This window comes from Pteronotus mesoamericanus, unplaced genomic scaffold (assembly GCF_021234165.1).
Source record: "Pteronotus mesoamericanus isolate MK-2021 breed Mesoamerican mustached bat unplaced genomic scaffold, CSHL_Meso_final scaffold_137, whole genome shotgun sequence".
Taxonomy (NCBI): domain Eukaryota; kingdom Metazoa; phylum Chordata; class Mammalia; order Chiroptera; family Mormoopidae; genus Pteronotus; species Pteronotus mesoamericanus.
Genome location: NW_026555306.1, coordinates 210,807 through 230,336, shown reverse-complemented (window position 1 = coordinate 230,336; position 19,530 = coordinate 210,807). Strand labels below are relative to the sequence as shown.

Genomic DNA, 19,530 nt, shown 5'->3' with positions numbered 1-19,530 from the left:
CAAATCAGAGTTTGTCCCAACAGTCAGAGATCACAGGGACAAATCTAAGAAACAGACATAGAGGGGAATAGTCTCCCTGAAACCATCCCTTGAAAACTAGGAAGCCCAAAAGCACTTGAATTTTCACCACAGCCCTTTTTTTCCTAGGACACGCAGGACACCTCCACCTTCACACCCCAAAACTGCAGGTCCTATTGAGATTTCTGGTTTTTCAGTTTTTGTCCCTGGAAGCGAAATCCAGTCTGGTGACACCCTGAGCCAGAAGAAGGGAACCCTCTGCCGTTGTCACCCAGCTTGACCCCTTCTGACCCCCAGAGTTATGTCTGTTACCTTCCTGTGGGAGGACATAGAACCTCAGAGCTTTTGAGAACATGGGGAAGACCTGGTGCCAGCGGGGTTTCTGTGTCACAAACAGAAATAACCGCCACTTTGAGGACACCGGGGGCTCCCCGTGTGGTGCTGACAGACCCAAGACCAAGACCCAGCAGAGGCCATGCTGTCGTCGGTGCATGTCATCTCAGGGGCACATGTGCACCCATTGCAGCTGCCCTCCAGAGGCCCGTAAGATCAGCGTCTCCTGAGGGCTCCTCAGGCGCAGAGTCCCTGACCCACCGCACCCCTGTCAGACTCCGCCGTTCGACAGGACCTGGAGACTCCCCCGTGCCCAGGACAGCAGGGGACATGGTTCTATCTTCACATCAAGGGATCTCATCTTGAATGGGCACCCACAGTAGCTGGAGAGCTGCTGAGGCTGCATTTCTAAAGTGTCACCTGGGCATTGTGATGTTTACAATGTTTCACGAGTGATCTGATGCACAGCAGGAGTGACGTCCCTGTGACAGGTTTCTCTGTGCTAGCTCCAGATCTCATGCTCTGGAGGGAAAAGTCAAATGTGTAAGGAGGAGGCTGTGAGAAATGCTACTGGGCACCTGAGAGGAAGCTGTGGGGAGATCGCAAAACCCAGACACCCCAGGCTTATGCTTTTCCAAATACAACATGAGAGGGGTTGTTTGCGTGTGTTTTGTGTGCATGTGTTCATGTGTTTGCGCGCGCGCGCGCATGTGTGTGTGTGTGTGGTGTTGAGAGGCCTCAGGAGTTCCCAGGGAAGCAAAATACAGGAAAGCAGCACTGGTGCACAGGGACAAGGGTGGCAAAAATGAGGGCAGGAAGTGGGAGGGTCCTGTGCCCAGACCTGCCCCCAACTCACATGACAAGAATGGTAATCTTGCCCTAGAATAAAGCTCAGCACACAACTAGGACACACAGCAGATTGCACCAGTCTGGACACAGGTGCTTGTGAGCCTTACGGGACCTCAAACTGTTCTCAAAGAGGGAGCCAGAGAGCAGGCAACATATACCATGGGATCTCTACCCACAGTCTCTGCCCACAGAGGACTTGTCCCCTGGCAAGGGCTCCTGCTGGCTGGTAAGTAGGAGACAATTGCTTGGGGGAGACGAAGGATCTGACACACAGAAACTGCCTGAGATCTGCTGAAGAGACCAGTGCGCTGAGAAAACAGCAGACCTGTTTGGACCTGAGGGTAAAGGACAAAGGAGCAGAGTAGGGTAGGGAAGGGGACTCAGCAAGAGGATAATCTTGTAATCTGGAAGTGGTGAGAAACATGAAAACCTGGGCTGCTGTTTGTTTCCTATTATTCATCAATGAGTATTGGATTATGAAAATTTATAATAACATTGATTTATGTCAGGAAACACCAGAAAGAAATTAACCAGGGGTGCTAGACATTTTCTTTACCACAAACCTCAGAAATGGGCAAATAAACCCCAGGAGGTAGAGAACTCACTCATTCAACCCCATGAATTTTCAAGATGTTGCAGTCACAGGAGATACAAGATCAGACAAGCCCTGCTCACATGAAGTCCATGTTCTACGAAAGAGAGAGGGACAAGGCAAGATCTAGATGTGTTGTCAGGTACACACAAGTGCCATGAAAAAAATCAGAGCAGGCAAAGTCAGAAAGTGAAGGCAGAGAAGCTTTAGAGATGGTGGTCAGCAAAGGTGTCTTTCAAAAATGCCCCAGAGTTTCAGAAGGGTTCTGAGCACAGGGAGAGTGTAACTGAGGCAAACACCTGGAGAATATTTGAAACAGAAAAAATAACAGCTTCAGAGGTGATGAAGTAAGGGGACCATGCTGTTGACCTTTACCATGGGAGACATGCAGGCCAGGCTGAAAGAAAAAGGGACCTGCTCAGAATTCAGGGCTTCATCTTTCCAACCCAATACTTAGGTACAAATATTGATCAATTATCTTTCTTATCTCCTAGTCTCACTCTTAAACTTCTGGAACCCACCCACCACAGCCCAGCTTGCTATTGTGTCCACCAACGCTGCCGAAGGGGAGGAGGTGCTTCTACATATCCGCAATAAGCCTCCCGATGTTATAGCCTTCGTGTGGTACAGGGGGGAAGGAGCAAACAAAAATCGTGTAATTGCATTACTTGCAATAAAATTAAATTTACATTTAAGAGGTCCAGCACACAGTGGCCAAGAGAGAATAAACAATGATGGATCCTTGCTGTTAAAGGAGGTCACCAAGAGAGACACAGGAATGTACACCATAGTCGTCTACCTTGAAGATTCAAAGAAAGAAATAGGATTTGGAAGGCTTAATGTATATGGTGAGTGATTGCTCTCTGACCTCTGGGAGTCGGGGCGGGGTGGGGGGTGAATTCTACTTCACACACAGGATTGATCATTCTGAACTCTGCCACCATTTCCCTCTGCATTTTGTTTCAGGTTGAGTTTTGACATTAAAAGCAGGATACAGAGAGTGTAAACAAACTTCCTAAGACCTCCATTCTCTTTCCAAATTCCAACCCTGCAGGCAGTCACTGCAGACAGAAGGATCAGTCTGATGGGACTAACTCAGCAGAGGAAGACCAGTCTCAGTTAAACTCCCTGAGCACCAGCCTGTGACCTTGACCTGAGAATGACCCTGCTGTACTAGATCAGGGCACAGTCTAAGAGGCCTTCTGAAATTCTTACAGAGCTCAACTCAGAAACCCACTGCAAGAACCTTGTCCCCGGGTTCTTGACTCCAGGGACCCTGGTGATCCTGTGCCAGGTTGGGTTTGGCCTCCTAAGAAGGGCTGAGTGTGTACCAGTTGAATGGGTGCCCAAGTCACAAGGCTCCTGAACCAGTCACCAGCCAGGGCTCAGACTCAAGAATCACTTATTGGCAGAAATGCAGTTTGGTCTATCACCTGAATCTGTGTGTAGAGAGAACAGTTAAACAATGTCCTTGAATATAACTGACTGTCCTGGGGGACTTACAAAGGATCAGATAAAGGCCAGCATCCCCAGGAAGACTGAGAACAAGAAGATGCTCCTGGCAACTTTTTATTCAGGAGGGATCAGCCCAGAGGATTCTCTCTTAGAGTTGATCAATAACAGATGCCTTTTATTTGAGCAGCTCGCCTTTCCCAAGATTAAGGTCAGATACTGTAAATATTTTACAGTTAATACACTGACAACCAGGCAGCCAAATATTCATTGAGAATAAGCTGAGAAACGGAGACACAGTCACTAAAGCAGAGTCACACAGACCATGAGCAGTTAATCAGAGTCACTTGAGTTTTGTCTGTAGCCATAGACTTAATTTCTCTACCTCGGGGGCCACATGAGGGGGTCTTTGTATTCCTAAACCAACAAAATGGCTCAGAAAATTTTTTTATTAAGCGTTGTCAGCTATAGGAATACAATTTGGTCTGTGGAGTGAAAAACTAGAGACATAATCTATTTTTACTCTAGAACCAAAGTAGCTGCACTAACAGTCACTGCATAGAATACCCAGACCTCCCCCTCAGGTGGCCTTGCGACTCCTCCCTGCACTGGACTTGACATCACTTATTTGTTTCCTGTTGTGGTGCAGTCACACCCAGAGGATATAAAGGAAAGGACTTTGCCTTCTCACTCCCCACTCTACCCCTGAAGGCAGCTCAGGACAAACATGTAACAAACACTCAGTTGATTTTGATGAATTAGAAAGAAATAAGTGGTTATGGAAGGAAGAAAGGAAGGAAAGAAGGAAGGGAGGGAGGGAGGGAGGGAGGGAGGGAGGGAGGGAGGGAGGGAGGGAGGATCTTAAAATCTCTTCAGATTTGGGAACCTGGATGCAGAGTCCTTGGAATCCTTACCACAGGGAACAGGCTTATGTGCCTCCAGAAACTAAGACCATCATCTGAGATCCTTTTTCCTCTTCTTTAAGCAAAGTCCTTCTTGCAATTGGCCTTAGACCCTGGGGTGTTAATAATAATGTTTACATACAGAAAAATTTTAGTTTTTCCAAGTTTCTGTCTCATAGCCACCTAACACAAATTGCCCTCAAGCACCAGAATTTCAGCAAGCCCATGGTGTCCACTTACTGTAACACTCATTTTGTATTTGCACACATCCTCACCTGCCCTCAGTGGAGAGAAAAATGCTTTTAGTGATCAAGGTAGAGCATATGATTCTGCTGCTATAATAAGCTTCTGGCTGTCCTTTTTCCTCTTTGCTAAATCATTGCTTGGACTTTTATCTATCATTAATTTCCTCACTGGTTCATTTTAGTCACATTCACCTGGCAAGACCTGACCCATAATTTTGCCCAGCGGCCTAAGTAGTCAACTTACCACTGGCTTGCTTCTGCTCTTTATGTGTTAGTTCTGCTCAAACCCCAGCGTAAGACGCCATGGGACATGGTGTCTCATAGAAACACACCTCAGCTGGGCAATAGAAGTCTGTGCAGCTGGAAGGAAAGGCTTCTGGTCAACCAGGAAGTCAGGTGGTCAGTGGAATATTGTGTTAGCTCTGGGCTTTTATGTATGGCCTTTATTATAATGAATAGTTTTCTTCTATTCCCACAGTCAATATTTTATGTTAAAACCATAACTACTTCCCTCTACCATGGATTAATTATATCATGATAATTGAATCAGCCAGCAAGGAAATAAAGTCTCGTTCAGAGTGAGAAGCGTTTTAGATGAAATCCTCAAGGCCTACAGCCACGAACATTGTATTGGGCCATCTTTACTGACTAGTAAATTATTTAACAAAAGTTAAATGCTTTTACACTTACTATAAACTTCCTTTGACCCTGTAGATGGAAAAAGGTGGTAAGCTTACTTTCCTCAACATATATAAATATTTACATAGGGAGTGGGATCTGATGTTTTGCAAAGTCAAAAAAAAGTTCTAGTAAAAAAATCAATAAAGCTCATGAGAGAAAAATTATACCTGATGATGAGGTTATGAGTCATAAGCACTGGGAAGGGGTTTTGTGTGCTGCTACTACAGAGATGTCTGAGGGAACAGATATAGAATCACCCTGAGGTTGTATAGGGTCAGGAGGAGGTGCAGCTTGTCGGCGGGAGTGCTGCGGTGGAGCACAGAGATCCTGGATCTGAGGGCTACTGTCCGGAGCCAGCTGAGGTGGGAGCAGGGCTCTGAGTTCCACAGAGCCCGTCCTGGGGTTGTCACGGAGAAGGGGGAATAAACACGAGTCGTCGCAAACACTTCTCTGTTTGCCAGGAGAGAGGACGTGGCTCTTCCCTCTAGTGAAGAAGGCCCCGAGCCCCCGCATCCAAAAGCTTTTATTGAGAACCGTGTGCACGAGGGTATGGATGCAAAGCTCATCAATCTATGTCAAAAGGTTATGTTTACAGAAAACAAATAGAGATCCTAGATAACATCTGAAGGAACCCAAGAGATCTGCCTCAGGTCAGGGTCTATGAATAATGTAAATCTCCTTCTCAGTGTGAACCAGTTATCATAGCTTTTGAGGGAAGAACAAAGCGTGCTTCAAGGAACTTACTCCTAGGCCTGCTTGTCCCTGGGAACTGCCTGATCCAGTTTAGGGCTGTACCTGCCTTTAGTATTGTTTCAAGGCTGAGCCAGGCAGGTGGGGCAGAGCCACCAAGAGATAAGGAGACTTCTTTCAGATAGAATGAGGACTCTAGCCATATCAAAGCTGGGGGGTGAGGGTCATTTGCCCTTTCTCTGTGTCCCCCAAGTCCTTGTCTGCTGCCCATACCAGCCGTGTCTGTCTTATGTCGTCCCTCCTCTTGAAGAATCATACCGATCATTGACTACCAACCATCACAGGGCCAAGCAGGGTGATGTGAGGGAGGCAGGGGCTGCACCCCTGCCAGGGGCACAGGTTTTTTCTCCTCAGTGGCCTGTTTTCCCAAGGCCTCCTTGATTATTTCCAGCCTTGGGGCCCTCTCACCTGTCAGCGAGGATAGAGTCCCTGAAACCAGATGGGGCATTTCCCAACAGCAGCTCTCTCTTTACATATTGTCACCTGAATTTAGATCATTGTTCCTTTCTGCAAATGACAGGACCATACTTTGGTGACCTTTATATAGCTCACTATGGACCGTGAGTGGTGGACATCTCTGAGTAAGCAGTGTGGCTTCATGTCTCAAACCCATTCTCTGTCAGTCCCATTCTCTGTTTCTCCACAGAGCCTGTGAGAGTGCCTGCCCTCCTAGCCAACAACACCACAGTCACAGAGAATAAGGATGCCGTGGTCTTGACCTGTTACACAAATGCAATCTCCACCCATTGGTTGTTCAATGGCATGAATCTGCAGTTCACGGACAGAATGAAGCTGTCCCAGGACCACAGAAGTCTCACCATAGACCCCTTCAAGAGGGAAGATGCTGGGTATTACCAGTGTGAAGTCTCCAACCCTATCAGTTTTGTTAAAAGTGCTCCCCTTGAGCTGGATGTGAAATCTGAGTGACCTCCTTTTCTTCCTCTATGTTATTAAACTCTAAATAAAGGGTTGTTGGTTTTGTTTTGTTTGTTTGTTTTTGTATCATGTCCATAGTAGAGGTAACATTGTATCCCTCAGAGAATAAGCAGTGGTCGTATGATAACCAATAGGAGCAGGTGATGATCTCACAGAATTTTAGGTTTGTCCTTTCTTCATGCAAAGATATGGAGGCACCTGGACACAGTTGTAGACAATGGGGATGTACAAGAGGGCACCCGTGTGAGTAGGAACACTGATCTTTGTCTTTCTCTTAAATGTCTTTCAAAAGATTTATAATGTCTCAAATATTCTTATCTATATGTCAATAAAATTATTTGCATGAGTTCAGTACATTTCTGTTCTTTTTGTTAACAAGATATCATAGATAACCTTGGAAATAAAACCGGGACTTTAGCTTAGATGTCCTAGTTAAGACAAATGCCCAAGGAATTAGAAATGAACTCACACTTTATGAAGCTAAGTTTGTTCTCTTTTGTCTTTTGGTAGCTCTTGGAGAAGAGGACACCACTCAAAGCTAGAAAGACTGCAGGTGAAGCGTGAGAGTGAGCTTCTTAACTTCAAGTGGAAAAATTCCCATCATATGTTTTATAGCAAAACCTTCATCAGAGCAAATTATGTAGTGAAAAATTAGTTCCTCTGCACCTAGGTAACTAATTAGGACAAATCAGGTGACACCAGCCATGTTGTAGGATCAAGTATACACTTCTTTTTTAGGGATTACATTTGATGAAAGGGAAAGTGACTGCGGGGAAAAATATAATGTCTGAATGGAAATCTCCAGAGGCGCAGCCTTCTTGGAGATCAGATCCTGGCTTTGTTCAGGAGTCTCAGGTATTTTTGTACTGATTTATAAATTGCAGGGACTGCTGAGATGCAACCTGGGTCTTGGTTGAAAGAGATGTAGTTGTGTTTCCCTCCACTGTACAGAAAACAGTTTTGTTATGACCTAGAAGCCTTAATGTTTCTCTGAGTCACTAACCTTTAGACACAGTCTTTCTGACTGCAGGCCCCTGACCTGCATATTTTTAGAGCATTTTCTTCAGAAATGTAATTGTAATTTGTAATTGCAGATTCTTTTCTTGCCCGTTTGAAATACATGTGGGTCTCCTTAAAATCTTCTCACCCATGTTATGATTCAGAGAGTATCTGTCACAAGGGCCTGTGCCCATCCCTTAAAATTTAATCCCCCTGGGTCTCTGTGTCTCAGTCTCTGTGGGAGGAAGAAGCCTATCTTGGGTGAGAACCTTTAACACCATGAGGTAAAAAGACATCCTGGGAAGATTTTATGAAAAATTTTACTTCTCTGTAAAGCCAAATAGCAAACAAAGATGTCTTTGATTCTTTTTCCTGTTCTTAAAAATTTCCACAGCCTTCTGTTTCTGAGGTGTTGAGTTCTGGCTCACTATGCTAATGCATGGTCTTCAATAAAGTCTTTCTTGCCTCTTTAAGTTTGTTTGATGCATATTTCACCCTGACATAACCTACTTGTAATTAGCAGATCTTTTCATCTCACTCACGTTTTCCAACCTTACCTTATTTTCAAATCTTCCAATTTTTTTTAAATCTGGCTTAAATTTTCCAAGTAAATGTTTCCAGTTTTCCTGCTTTCCTTCTGAATTGGCATCCATAGGAAAAGGTGACCCAACTACCCAATTTTTCTAGGGACCAGTGGCCTTTGTCTTAGAATCTGAGAAAAAGTACAGGTGTGAAACTACACACCTCTATAATGGCCTAACCATCAACAGTGTTCTCATTATACATGAACTTTTCACTCACCTTCAAGGAAAAGATTACAGAGGCTTGAAAAATATTCTGTCATGAACCCCAGAATCTCTAGTAAACATGCAGGTCCCTGTCACATCAGTCCTCACTGGCCTTCACTGGAAGACCCTTTTTTGTGCCCCCTGTGACCTGGAACTCAGATCATATAACAGTGCCCTTATACTTTGATTTCTCTGTTGTGTTTACAAAGTCCATGAACCTATCTTTAGAGAGTCTACACTCAGAATTTGGGAAATAGAAAATAAGTATCTTTTCTGGTCTACTTTTTAATCCTACTTGGGTCCTTTGAGGTATTTGACTGAAATCCTTGAAGATTTGGTTGGAGGTGAATTGTTGATAAGCAGAGGTATGCATACAGAGGGGTCAAAAAGAGATGGGGCCTGCTCAGAGTCCTGATGAGAAATTATACAGCATGTGGGTTTGGGGTATGAGGCACTGTAGGGGTTAAAGACAACATAAGAAGACCATGCAGGAAGGTTTTGTTAAGGGAGCTCAGGATGGGACTGAGACATATGAGTAAGGGGTTGCCCTCAGTGATGAGGGAGGAACTACTGGAGCTGGTACAGTTAAGAGAGGAGAGCCATTCTCCCAGACTAAGATGGGCATGTAGGGAGAGACACAGGATTGGTGGAAAGAATAAGGTCTTGAAGATTCATATGAGTGTTCTATGATTGGTATAAGAGGGAAAATCAGATGTGCTAGGCAACAAAATTTATGAAACATGAGACATGGGATAAGAATCAAGGGAAAGATGAGATGAGCATCCCCTAAGGGGCTAGGTATCTGAAGAGTGATGAAGGTTTGTAAGTGTGGGGAACTTATGAGTGATGAATACAGAAATTTTAGTCAGGAAGGGAGCTGGAGTGGTGGTAGTCAGGCTAGCAAAAGGGTTGTGATGGAACCTCGCAAAGGTGGGAAATTCAGGGGAGGTTGGAGGGCGTGAGCCAGATTGAAGGCCAATGGTGTCCAATTTCTATTCTGATCCAATGGGAACGTGTGCAGCAGGCTCTCAAAGTGTGGTCTGAGCACTTAGTTTCCACATGGCACGGGAAGAGCTGTGAATAGCTAAAACTCAATCCCATAACATGAGATGTGCCTCAGCTGAGTCAATAAGTGAGCCATGTTTTAAGAGATCAGTGTGTCAGCAAGTTGACTAGGTGCCTGGGGAAGGGCAAAAAACTGGCTGACGGTATGTGTGGTTGGGAGGGGGAATTGAGGGCCAGAATGAACTTGGAGTGGAGACTTTGACTTCTTTGTTGAAAGTCACAGTGAACTTTTTGTGATTCCATGGTGAAAGCTATGTGACAGGTCACATATTGAAGCAGTAGGTGCCAATGGTCTGGGCCACTTGTCCTTGTCTAATCCAGATCTATTATTTCTGTTTGTGATGGGTGCCACTCTTCCCACTTGACCTTGATGTTCATGGGTACAATAGAACCCAAATCATAATGAGGAGCTCTGGATACCTTGTCCCATTACAGGTCACATTTAGACAATTTGACTCCTCTAAGGATTAAAAGCTGGTCAGGAACTATTATAATATTGCTGTATAAGGCATGCCCTTGCCCTGAAGCCCAGAATTCTGCATGTAATTCTTTTATTAGGCCAAACCAAAGGCTTCACAAAGCAGCTTTTATTCTCCTAACATTGATTAAATAGAAATAGAAACACAACATGTCCTTTGCTCTAGAGGGTACATCCAGCATAACCCAGATTATTGAAGCCATAAAAGCCGCATAGATGTGGCAGATCCATGGATGAACACAGATGTGCACATGCCTACAGCTAATGCTTTACTTGAAATGCCCATCATTACAGCTGATTTTTTTGCTGGTGTCACCAGTATCACTAATATCATTGTCTTAAAGTATCAACATTAGCAGGCACCCACTTCCACCCCTCAAAGCACGTATGTCTTACAAAGACATTTAGAAAACTTGCCCATTTGGTCATTTTTAGTGAGAAAGCCTACAGTTCAAACCATTAAGGATGACATTAGTAGTAGGTCTGTAGGGTTTTTATGACTTGAGTTTGGCTTGAAATTGACTTGGAGGATGAACACATTCATTTGCCTTGCTGGGGAGGGTCAGCTTCATGGGTTCACAATCTGTACAGTCACTAAGACACAGTGGTAGGTTTAATACCCTGCCTTTGACACCCTGAAATGCTTAATGACTTATCAATAAAAAGCCCTACATTCACTTGGCACTTTTTCTGGTTTGGCTCCTAAGAGTGACCTCAGGTTGGAAAACATGGTTTGACCTTATTGGGAGGTGCCATGTGTAATGTGATCACCAGAGGGCAGCACCAATGCAAAGTAACCAGGAGGGGCAGAGAAGGGATTGGGGGGAGTTTTGGGCTTTATCTACCCTATTTGTGTCATTAAAAGTGTCTAATGAGCAGACCTTCCTCACCCTCACCTCTTCAGCTCACAGGAGGATGGTTCTGCATCTCTGATGTATTTTAAAGATTCAAATTTAAAGAAAACTCTGTTAGTTGTCTCAAATGTGAATAGAATTAAACGGGCACAATAAAGTCCACACTAAGTATTGTTCTTTAGAAAAATACTGGAAAGACAGGATGGGAAGTTTGTGTATGTGCATGTATGTGTGTTAGTGATGGAAAAAAACGTAGCTGAGTCCTCATCTTTCAAGAAGAAAGACCTTGTATTACATAATATATAAAAGTGAAAAATTATTAAGTACCCTCAAAGAATGTAATGTAGAGAAGACTTCAGTTCTCCCCAGGGAGCTGTCATAGTTTGGGGAAGAAGTTTTCGATGTGGCCCAGAGAAGCCAGACCCTCCTGTGATCACTCTGAACAGCACACACTGAGATGCAGGAATTACCACAGCAGTGTCCAGTGTCGTCGCAAGCACAATAAAGGACATTTAACATGAGATAGTTGGGAACTGGCTTTCCTTACAAGGTGAATATCAAACATAAAATAATAATTGAATGTTTCAAATTAAATGGGAGTCAAGGCTACTTAAGGTTTTAGGTGTTCACTCAAAATATATGATGGGTACTGATATGTTCTCTTATAGTGTTGTTTTGTTTGATTGTTTTTGATATCAGGATCATAGAATTAAAAAATTATAATCCCTGATATATGAACCAGCTCATAAATGGTCTGCCTTCTTTTTGTAGAAGAATAGTACTTATCTAAATTAACTTTTTATGTATCTGGAAGCAAACTCAAGATGCAGCTACTAGAATAGTCACCAAGGGCAGGAGGGTAGAAGTGCCTCATTAAAAAAGCTGCTGCTACTTCTTGAATGAAAAAACTGGGAAATGGGCATGCTCACTGGTCTCAAGCCACAGCCCCTCTGCAGCTTCTGCAGCAACGGCCTAGGACCCACCAGCTCCGCTGCCCTGAGTGCCAGGAGAGGCACAACCCACATCTCACAAAACCGCTTCTGTCTTTCAGAACTCACACATTGAAAGTTTTGTCAGAGTTTCAGGGAATTGCTGCATTCTGCTTGTCAGTTTGTTTGGGTTATTTTTTATGTGTTTCTAAGGGGATTGAAAGAGAATGAGTCAAGCCAATCTGGGGTATCTATCCTAGACATCATTGGGGCACCTATAATAAAACACAAGCACAACCAAAAATTGTGTTGTCTTCACCTCCCAACCTGATTTTTGAGAGTCTTCTCCTTCTCAGTCAAGGTCAATTCCATCTTTCCAGGTTCTCAGGTTGGAAATATTGGCATTTTTCTTGATGCTTATCTTGCTCTCAGAGTAATCTCTAATCCATCAGCATACCTGTAGTTGATATAAAGAATATAGTTAGAATCCAAACACTCATGTCTAATATCAATTTCCCCAGAAAAAGATCTGCAAATTTTTAGAAAAAATCTTTTAAAAAAACAGTCAGGTCATCTTTTTTGTTCTTAAAGCCTTTCTGTCACTCACATCTCATTCATACCTAAATCTAAAGTCTTCACCATAGTTCACAAGGTTTCACATTAGTGCTGTTCAAAGTGCTGGTGTGCACGAGGCAGGAAGTTTCTACCAGAAGGTCAAGCAACTCAGTGCTGTGGGTGAAGAAGTCCTCCAGTGAAGAACATGTCAGCTGAAAAAAAGCAGGACCCTTAGTGATGTGATTGGGGTACTTTCTACATCAGGTTATTTAGCTCCTTAAGATCACCCTTTGGTAGCACTGTCCTTCAAAACCTGGTTTCTGTGTATGCTTCTCATGTCCTTCTTCTCATCCCATCTATGCTGGTCACACTGGCTGTTTGAAAACATACAACACTTTTCAAGGCACAATGTCCTTACAATTAATAAGAAGGCATGATCATAATGCTGCTATGAAGATTGAGGTGCATAGGTTTTGAATTGGTGCTTCAGGATTCTTAGGGTATAGCCCCAGCAGTGGGATCGTTAGATCAAAATGTGGTTCCATCTTTAGTGTTTAGAGGAAATCCCATACTGTTCTCCACAGTGGCTGCACCAGTCTGCATTCCCACCAACAGTGTTTGTACCAGGGTTCTCTTTTGTCCACAATCTTGCCAGCACTTGTTGTTTGTTGGTTTATTAATGATGGCCATTCTGAACAGCGTGAAGTGGTGTCTCACTGTAATTTTAATTTGTATCTCTCTAATGGCTAGTGATGTTGAGCATTTTTTCATCTGTTTATGGGCCATCTGTATGTCTTCCTTGGAGAAGTGCCTGTTAGGTCCTTTGCCCATTTTTTTTTTATTGTTGTTCAAGTACAGTTGTCTCCATTTTCCACCCACCACACTCCCCTCCCACCTGCCACCTTCAATCCTACCCCCTTTGGCTTTGTCCATGGGTCCTTTATACATTTTCCTTGATGAACCTTTCCCTTCTTTCCTCCATTTTCTCCCTCCCCCTTCCCCTCTGGTTACTGTAAGTTTGTTCTTTTTTTCAATGTCTCTGCTTATATTTTTGCCCACTTTTTAATTGGATTGTTTGTCTTCCTGGTGTGGAGTTGTGTAAGTTCTTTATATATTTTGGAGATCAAACCCTTGTCCGAGGTATCATTGGCAAATATGTTTTCCCACATGGTTTCCTCCTTTTCCATTCTGTTGGTGTTTTCTTTAGCCGTACAGAAGCTTTTTATTTTGATGTAGTCCCATTTGTTTATTTTTGCATGTATATCCCTTGCTCTAGGGGATGTATCAGTGAAAATACAGCTGCATGGGCTCTCTGAAATTTTTCTGCCTGTGTCTTTCTCTAGGACTTTCATGGTATCATGACTTATATTTAAGTCTTTTATCCACCTTGAGTTTATTTTTGTGTATGTCATAAGTTGGTGGTCTAGTTTCATTTTTTTGCATGTATTTGTCCAGATCCCCCAACACCATTTACTGAAGATGTTATTTTTACTCCATTTTATGTTCCTGCTCCCTTTGTCAAATATTAACTGACTGTATTGACATGGGTTTATTTCTGAGCTCTCTATTCTATCCCATTGGCCTATGTATTTGTTCTTATGCCAGCACCAGCCTGTTTTGATTACAGTGGCCTTAGAATATAATTTGATATCAGGTGTCATGATCCCTCCTACTTTGTTCTTCTTTCTCACAATTGATGAGGGAAAGCCCAAGTGCCCATCAGTAAATGAGTGGATCAAAAACTGTGGTACATTTACACAATGGAATACTATGCAGAGTAGAAAGAAAGAAAGATCTATTACCCTTCATGACAGTATGGATGGAACTGGAGAGCATTATGCTAAGTGAAATAAACCAGGTGGTGAAAGACAAATACCATATAATCTCACCTATAAGCGGAACCTACTCAACAAAACAAGCAAATAAGCAAAATAGAGGCAGAAACTTGGAAATAAAGAACGAACTGACAGTGACGAGGGAGGGGAGGAGGAGAATAATGGGGGAAAGGAGGGGAAGGGGCAAACAAAGGAACATGAATAGAAGACTCATGGGCATGGACAATGTGGGGCATAGGCTGTGGGAGTGGAGAGGCGGGGTAGGGGAGAGCAATGGGGGGAAAGGCAGGAACACCGTAACTGAACAACAATAAAAAAATAGAAAACACTGAAAAATAAGATTTAAAAGTTAATCAAATAGAAACTGTAAAAAATAAACATATGAGGGGAACTTCCCCCAAAAAATTGGAAAAAAATAGATTGTCTACATCATACAAAAAGTGTATGTCAAGATATACTTGTGCTAGTCCTGGCTGGTGTGGCTCAGTGGATTGAGTGCTGGCCTGCAAACCAAAGGGTCACCGATTCGATTCCCAGTGTAGGGCACATGCTTGGGCTGCGGGCCAAGTCCCCAGTAGGGGACCCGCGTGAGGCAACCACACAGAGATGTTTCTCTCCCTCTCTTTCTTCCTCCCTCCCCCTTTGTCTATAAATAAATAAATATATAAATAAATATATAAATGAGACTTGTGCTGTTGTACATGTGTACAAAAAGAAATAGAAAGTTACACATTTATTATCTTTTTTTAATTAACAATAAACTTTAATGCGAACATTTCAAAATATAACACATGATCAGTTTGTTTTCTATTAGCATAAGGTCAATAATCTTAAAAAACTGGGTATTGCTTTTTTAATTAGATATGATTATTTTATTTGAAAACACCCGATCTTATTTTCTTTATTACTTTTAAATATTTTATTGTTATTCCTTTATAGTTGTCCCCATTTTTCCCCCTTTGCCCTCCTCCACCCAGCCCACCCCCTGCTCCCACAGTCAGTCCCCACCCTGCTGTCCATGTCCATGGATCATTCATACCTGTTTCTTGACTAGTCCCTTCCCCTTCTTTCCACCCTCATTCCCTCCTCCCTCCCATCCAGTCACTGTCAGTCTCTTCCTTGTTTCCATGCCTCTGGTTCTATTTTGCTCATTTGTTTGTTTTGTTCATTAGGTTCCTTTTATAGGTGAGATCATATGGTATTTGTTTTTCACTGCCTGGCTTGGTTTATTTCATTTAGTATAATCTTCTCCAGTTCCATCCATGCCGTTGCAAAGGGTAGGAGTTCTTTCTTCCTGCTTGGAGTATTGACACAGATAGATCTGATTAAAGTAACTCAGCTCACTGGAGAGAAGTAGGGGGGCCCACAGGAGGAGTTGGCTGAAGCAATTGAGGGTAGTCTAGGGTGGGATTGGCCGAGAAGCTGAATGCCTCCAGAGCCAATGGAAATAAAAGAGGGCTGGCTCTCTGGCTCAGGGAGAGCTCTCTGGCCCCTGAGCCGGCTGTCTGTTCCTGACTCTGGCTCAGCATTCAGGCTTGCTCTCAAGCTAGTCCTCATGCTCTTCTTCCTCGAGGATGCCTGGGTGACTGTGGTGCATCTGCCTGCATTTCCCAGTGGATGGTATTGTGTATGGGAAGGGACCCTGGGCACAGCCTAGCATCAGGCTGGCCTGGCAGAGGGCCTATTCTTAGGTGTTCTATAGGGAACAGGTTCTGAGGCAGAAACCCACCATTCTTCCAAAATTGTGTAGTTTTTGTGTATTGTGTTGATTTTAGTTTGTAAACTAACCCTATAGAAACAAGGTAACTGAAAACTAAAATGGAAAAGATAACAGAGCCAAGCTGTTAAGAGTTTAGCCTTAATTGATAGGCTTAAGTGACTAAAGCTGTAACGAAAGAGCTAAAGAGTTTAGCCTTAATTGTTAGTGCTAAGTGAATAATTCATGTGGAAAGCTGTTATTCCAAAATTGTGAAGCTTTTGAATAAAAACTCCTTTCCTTTATCACCAAAGCTTTGCTGCTGGAATTTTGGAGGCAGGCAGCAGGACCCCACTTACTGTTCAGTAGCAGCATTCCACTGTGTGAATGTACCAGTTTTTTGTTCCACTCATTTACTGGTGGGCACTTAAGCTGTTTCCAGCACTTGGCTGTTGTAAATAATGCTGCTATGAACATTAGGGTGCGTAAGTTCTTTTGAATTGGTGCTTCAGGTATAATCCCTGCAGGGGAGTGTCTGGGTCAAAAGGCAGTTCCAATTTTAATTTTTTGAGGAAACTCCATACTGATTTCCACAGTGGCTGCACCAGTCTGCATTCCCACCAACAGTGTACTTTTCAGGGTTGCCTTTTTCCACATCCTTGCCAGCATTTGTTTGTTGACTGCTGTGGAGTGATATCTCATCAGAGCTTTAAGTTGCATCTATCTCTCTGATGTCTAGTGATGTTGAAAATTCTTTCATATATCTATGGGCCATCTGTATGTTGTACTTAGAGATGCGTCTATTCAGGTCCTTTGCTCATTTTTTAATTGGATTTTTTTTTCTCCCTGGTGTGAAGTCGTGTGTGTCCTTTATGCATTGTGGAGATCAACATTAATATTTTAAATATTTTATTGTTATTCCTTTATCGTTGTCCCCATTATTCCCGCTTTGCCCCCCTCCACCCAGCCCACCCCCTGCTCCCACAGTCAGTCCCCACCCGGTTGTCCATGTCCACATGTCCACATGTCCACATGTCCATGTCCATGTATCATTGGCAATGTATCATTGGCAAATGTTTTGCCATACAGTGGGATCCGTTTTCATTTTGATGATGGTTTCTGTAGCCTTGCAAAGGTTTTTAATTTGATGTAGTCCCATTTGTTTATTTTTTCCTTTATTTCCCTTGCCCTAGGAAATATACCGGCAAAAATATTGCTGTGTGCAGTATCTGAAATTTTACTGTCTATGGGTAAACACATATAATATTATTTTAATATTTTAATAAGGCTTTATTAATTGTAAAGAGCAAAGGTGTCATTTATCAAAAATAGGTCAGTATATTTTTGTTAAAAGATTGTCCACATTAAATATAAGGCAATTATGTTTAAAACCATGATTATGAAACAAAACCATAACTTTCCATTAATAAGCTAGTTTATTTAGAAGGCATGAGAAAGTTAATACTATGCACACGTAAATTAGCAAAACACGATGAAGCCAACAACTGGGTAACCACCCAAGCCAGGGAACAGTTCATTGCCAGCTTCCAGAAGCCCCTCTACAGCCAGGGCCGCAGACTCCTCCTCTGAACCCAGAAGTGACAATTTCCTGAGTGTGTGGTCATTTCCATTATTTATTGACTTCAGTTTTCCCAATAACACTAAATCTATCAACAGAGAGTAGCGCTCAGACATTGCTCAGCCTCCCAATAATGCATATCATACTCCAAGTGCCAACTCATCTTGAATCTTTCACTCCATATTTAGTTGTGAATGTCAAGAATCATTACAGAAAAGTGGGGGTAGTTCTTTTTAATTTCTTACCTTTATTTATATTGTGGTAAAATGTACAAAAAAATAAAATTTGCCATTGTAACCATTTTTAAGTACACAATTTGTTAGCATTTAGTTTAGTTATAATGTTGTATATCCATTAGCACCATTTATTTTCAGTGTGATTTTATCTTTTATACATTTCAGGACAATCTGGTTGTTTAGATATCATGCTCTGTTTGTAAGCAGTAATGAAACTACAATCATTGCTAATGTTTTGCAACGCATCATATAAAAATAATAACTTTTACTTTATTTTTATGTTTGATACTATTCCAGATGTTCTTATTTTCCACTTTTACGCCCACTGCCGCTTAGCCCCACGCCCCTTTCCTCTGGCCATCACCACACTGTTGTCTGTGTCTATGGGTCATGCATACATGTTCTTTGGCTAATTCCTTTAATGTCTTTTACCCACTTCCTTCTCATCCCTCCCCTCTGTCAGTCTGCTCCAGGACCTATGTTCTGTTTCCATTTGGTTTGTCAGTTTATTTTGTTCTTTATAATTCACTTTCTTTTCAGATTTTTAGCATAGTTTGAGAAGAACAGGTGTCAGTTCTTCTAGCAATGTTTGATAAAAATTTACCTGTGAAGCCATCCAGTCCAAGACTTTTATTTGTTGAAGGCTGTTTGGCCCTGGCCTATGTGGCTCAGTTGGTTGTGTGCCATCCTGCAAACTGAAAGGTTGAAGGTTTGAGTTCCATCAAGACACATGCTTGTGTCAAAGTTTCTGTCCCCAGTTGGGGCACATGCAAGGGGCAACTGATCAATGTTTCACTCATGCATTGATGAGATTCTCCTTCAACCTCTTCCTCCCTTCCTCTCTCCCAGAATCAATACGAAGAAAAAAATGTTAAAAAAAAACTTGGATTACTGCTTCAATTACTCTAGTTGTAGGTTTTCTATTCAGATTCTCCAATTCTTCCTGGTTCAGTTTTATAAAATTGTATGCTTCTAAAAATTTATCCATAAATACCAGGGTGTCCAATTTTTTAACATATACGTGTGCACTATATATTTTACAATTTTTTACATTTCTTCAATGTCAGCTATTAATTTTTTTCAAATTTTATTTAAATAAGTTCTCTCTCTATTTTTGATGAGTCTGTTTAAAGATCTGCCAATCTAGTTTATCTTCTCAAAGAACCAGCTGTTGGTTTCATCAATCTTTTGTATTATTTTTTAGACTCTAATTTGTTTATCTATGCCCTGATCTTTTTTTTTTTCTTTCTTTCTTCTCAGTTTGGGCTTTGTGTGTTGATTTTTTTTTCCAGTTGCTTTAGGTGTAAAGTTAGAGTGTTTAAGTTACTTTTTTTATTATTCCCTGATGCTATTTACTGTACGCCTGCGATGCTATAAATTTTTCTCTTAAACCTGCGTTTGCCATGTCTTACAGATTTTGAGTTGTGTTCTCATTTTCATTTTCTTCAAAGTAACTTTTGATTTCTTCCTAAATCTCATTTTTAACCCATTTATTGTTTAATAACGTGTTAGGTTCTATGAATTTGTCTTGTTTATTGTTTTTTCTTTTATTCTTTTGGCTGATTTCTAGTTTCATACAATTATGGTCAGAGAAGATGCTTGATATGATTTAAGTCTTCTTAAATGTATTAAGTCTTGTTTTGTGTCCTAACATGTGGCTTATCTTTTAAAAAAATTGTCCAGGTGCACTTAAAAATAATGTATATTTGGCCCCTTTGGGATGAAATGATCTGAAGGTATCAGTTAAAATTATCTGAC

General features: G+C 42.1%; 1 protein-coding gene across 1 annotated transcript; it reads left to right on the top strand.

Moving 5' to 3' along the window:
* Positions 1–371: 371 nt before the first annotated feature.
* On the top strand, positions 372–6,749 carry LOC129082642 (carcinoembryonic antigen-related cell adhesion molecule 21-like). The gene is made up of 3 exons (XM_054588371.1): positions 372–561; positions 2,287–2,640; positions 6,469–6,749. The coding sequence occupies exons 1-3, from the start codon at positions 372–374 to the stop codon at positions 6,747–6,749; spliced, it is 825 nt and encodes a 274-aa protein (XP_054444346.1).
* Positions 6,750–19,530: the final 12,781 nt, after the last annotated feature.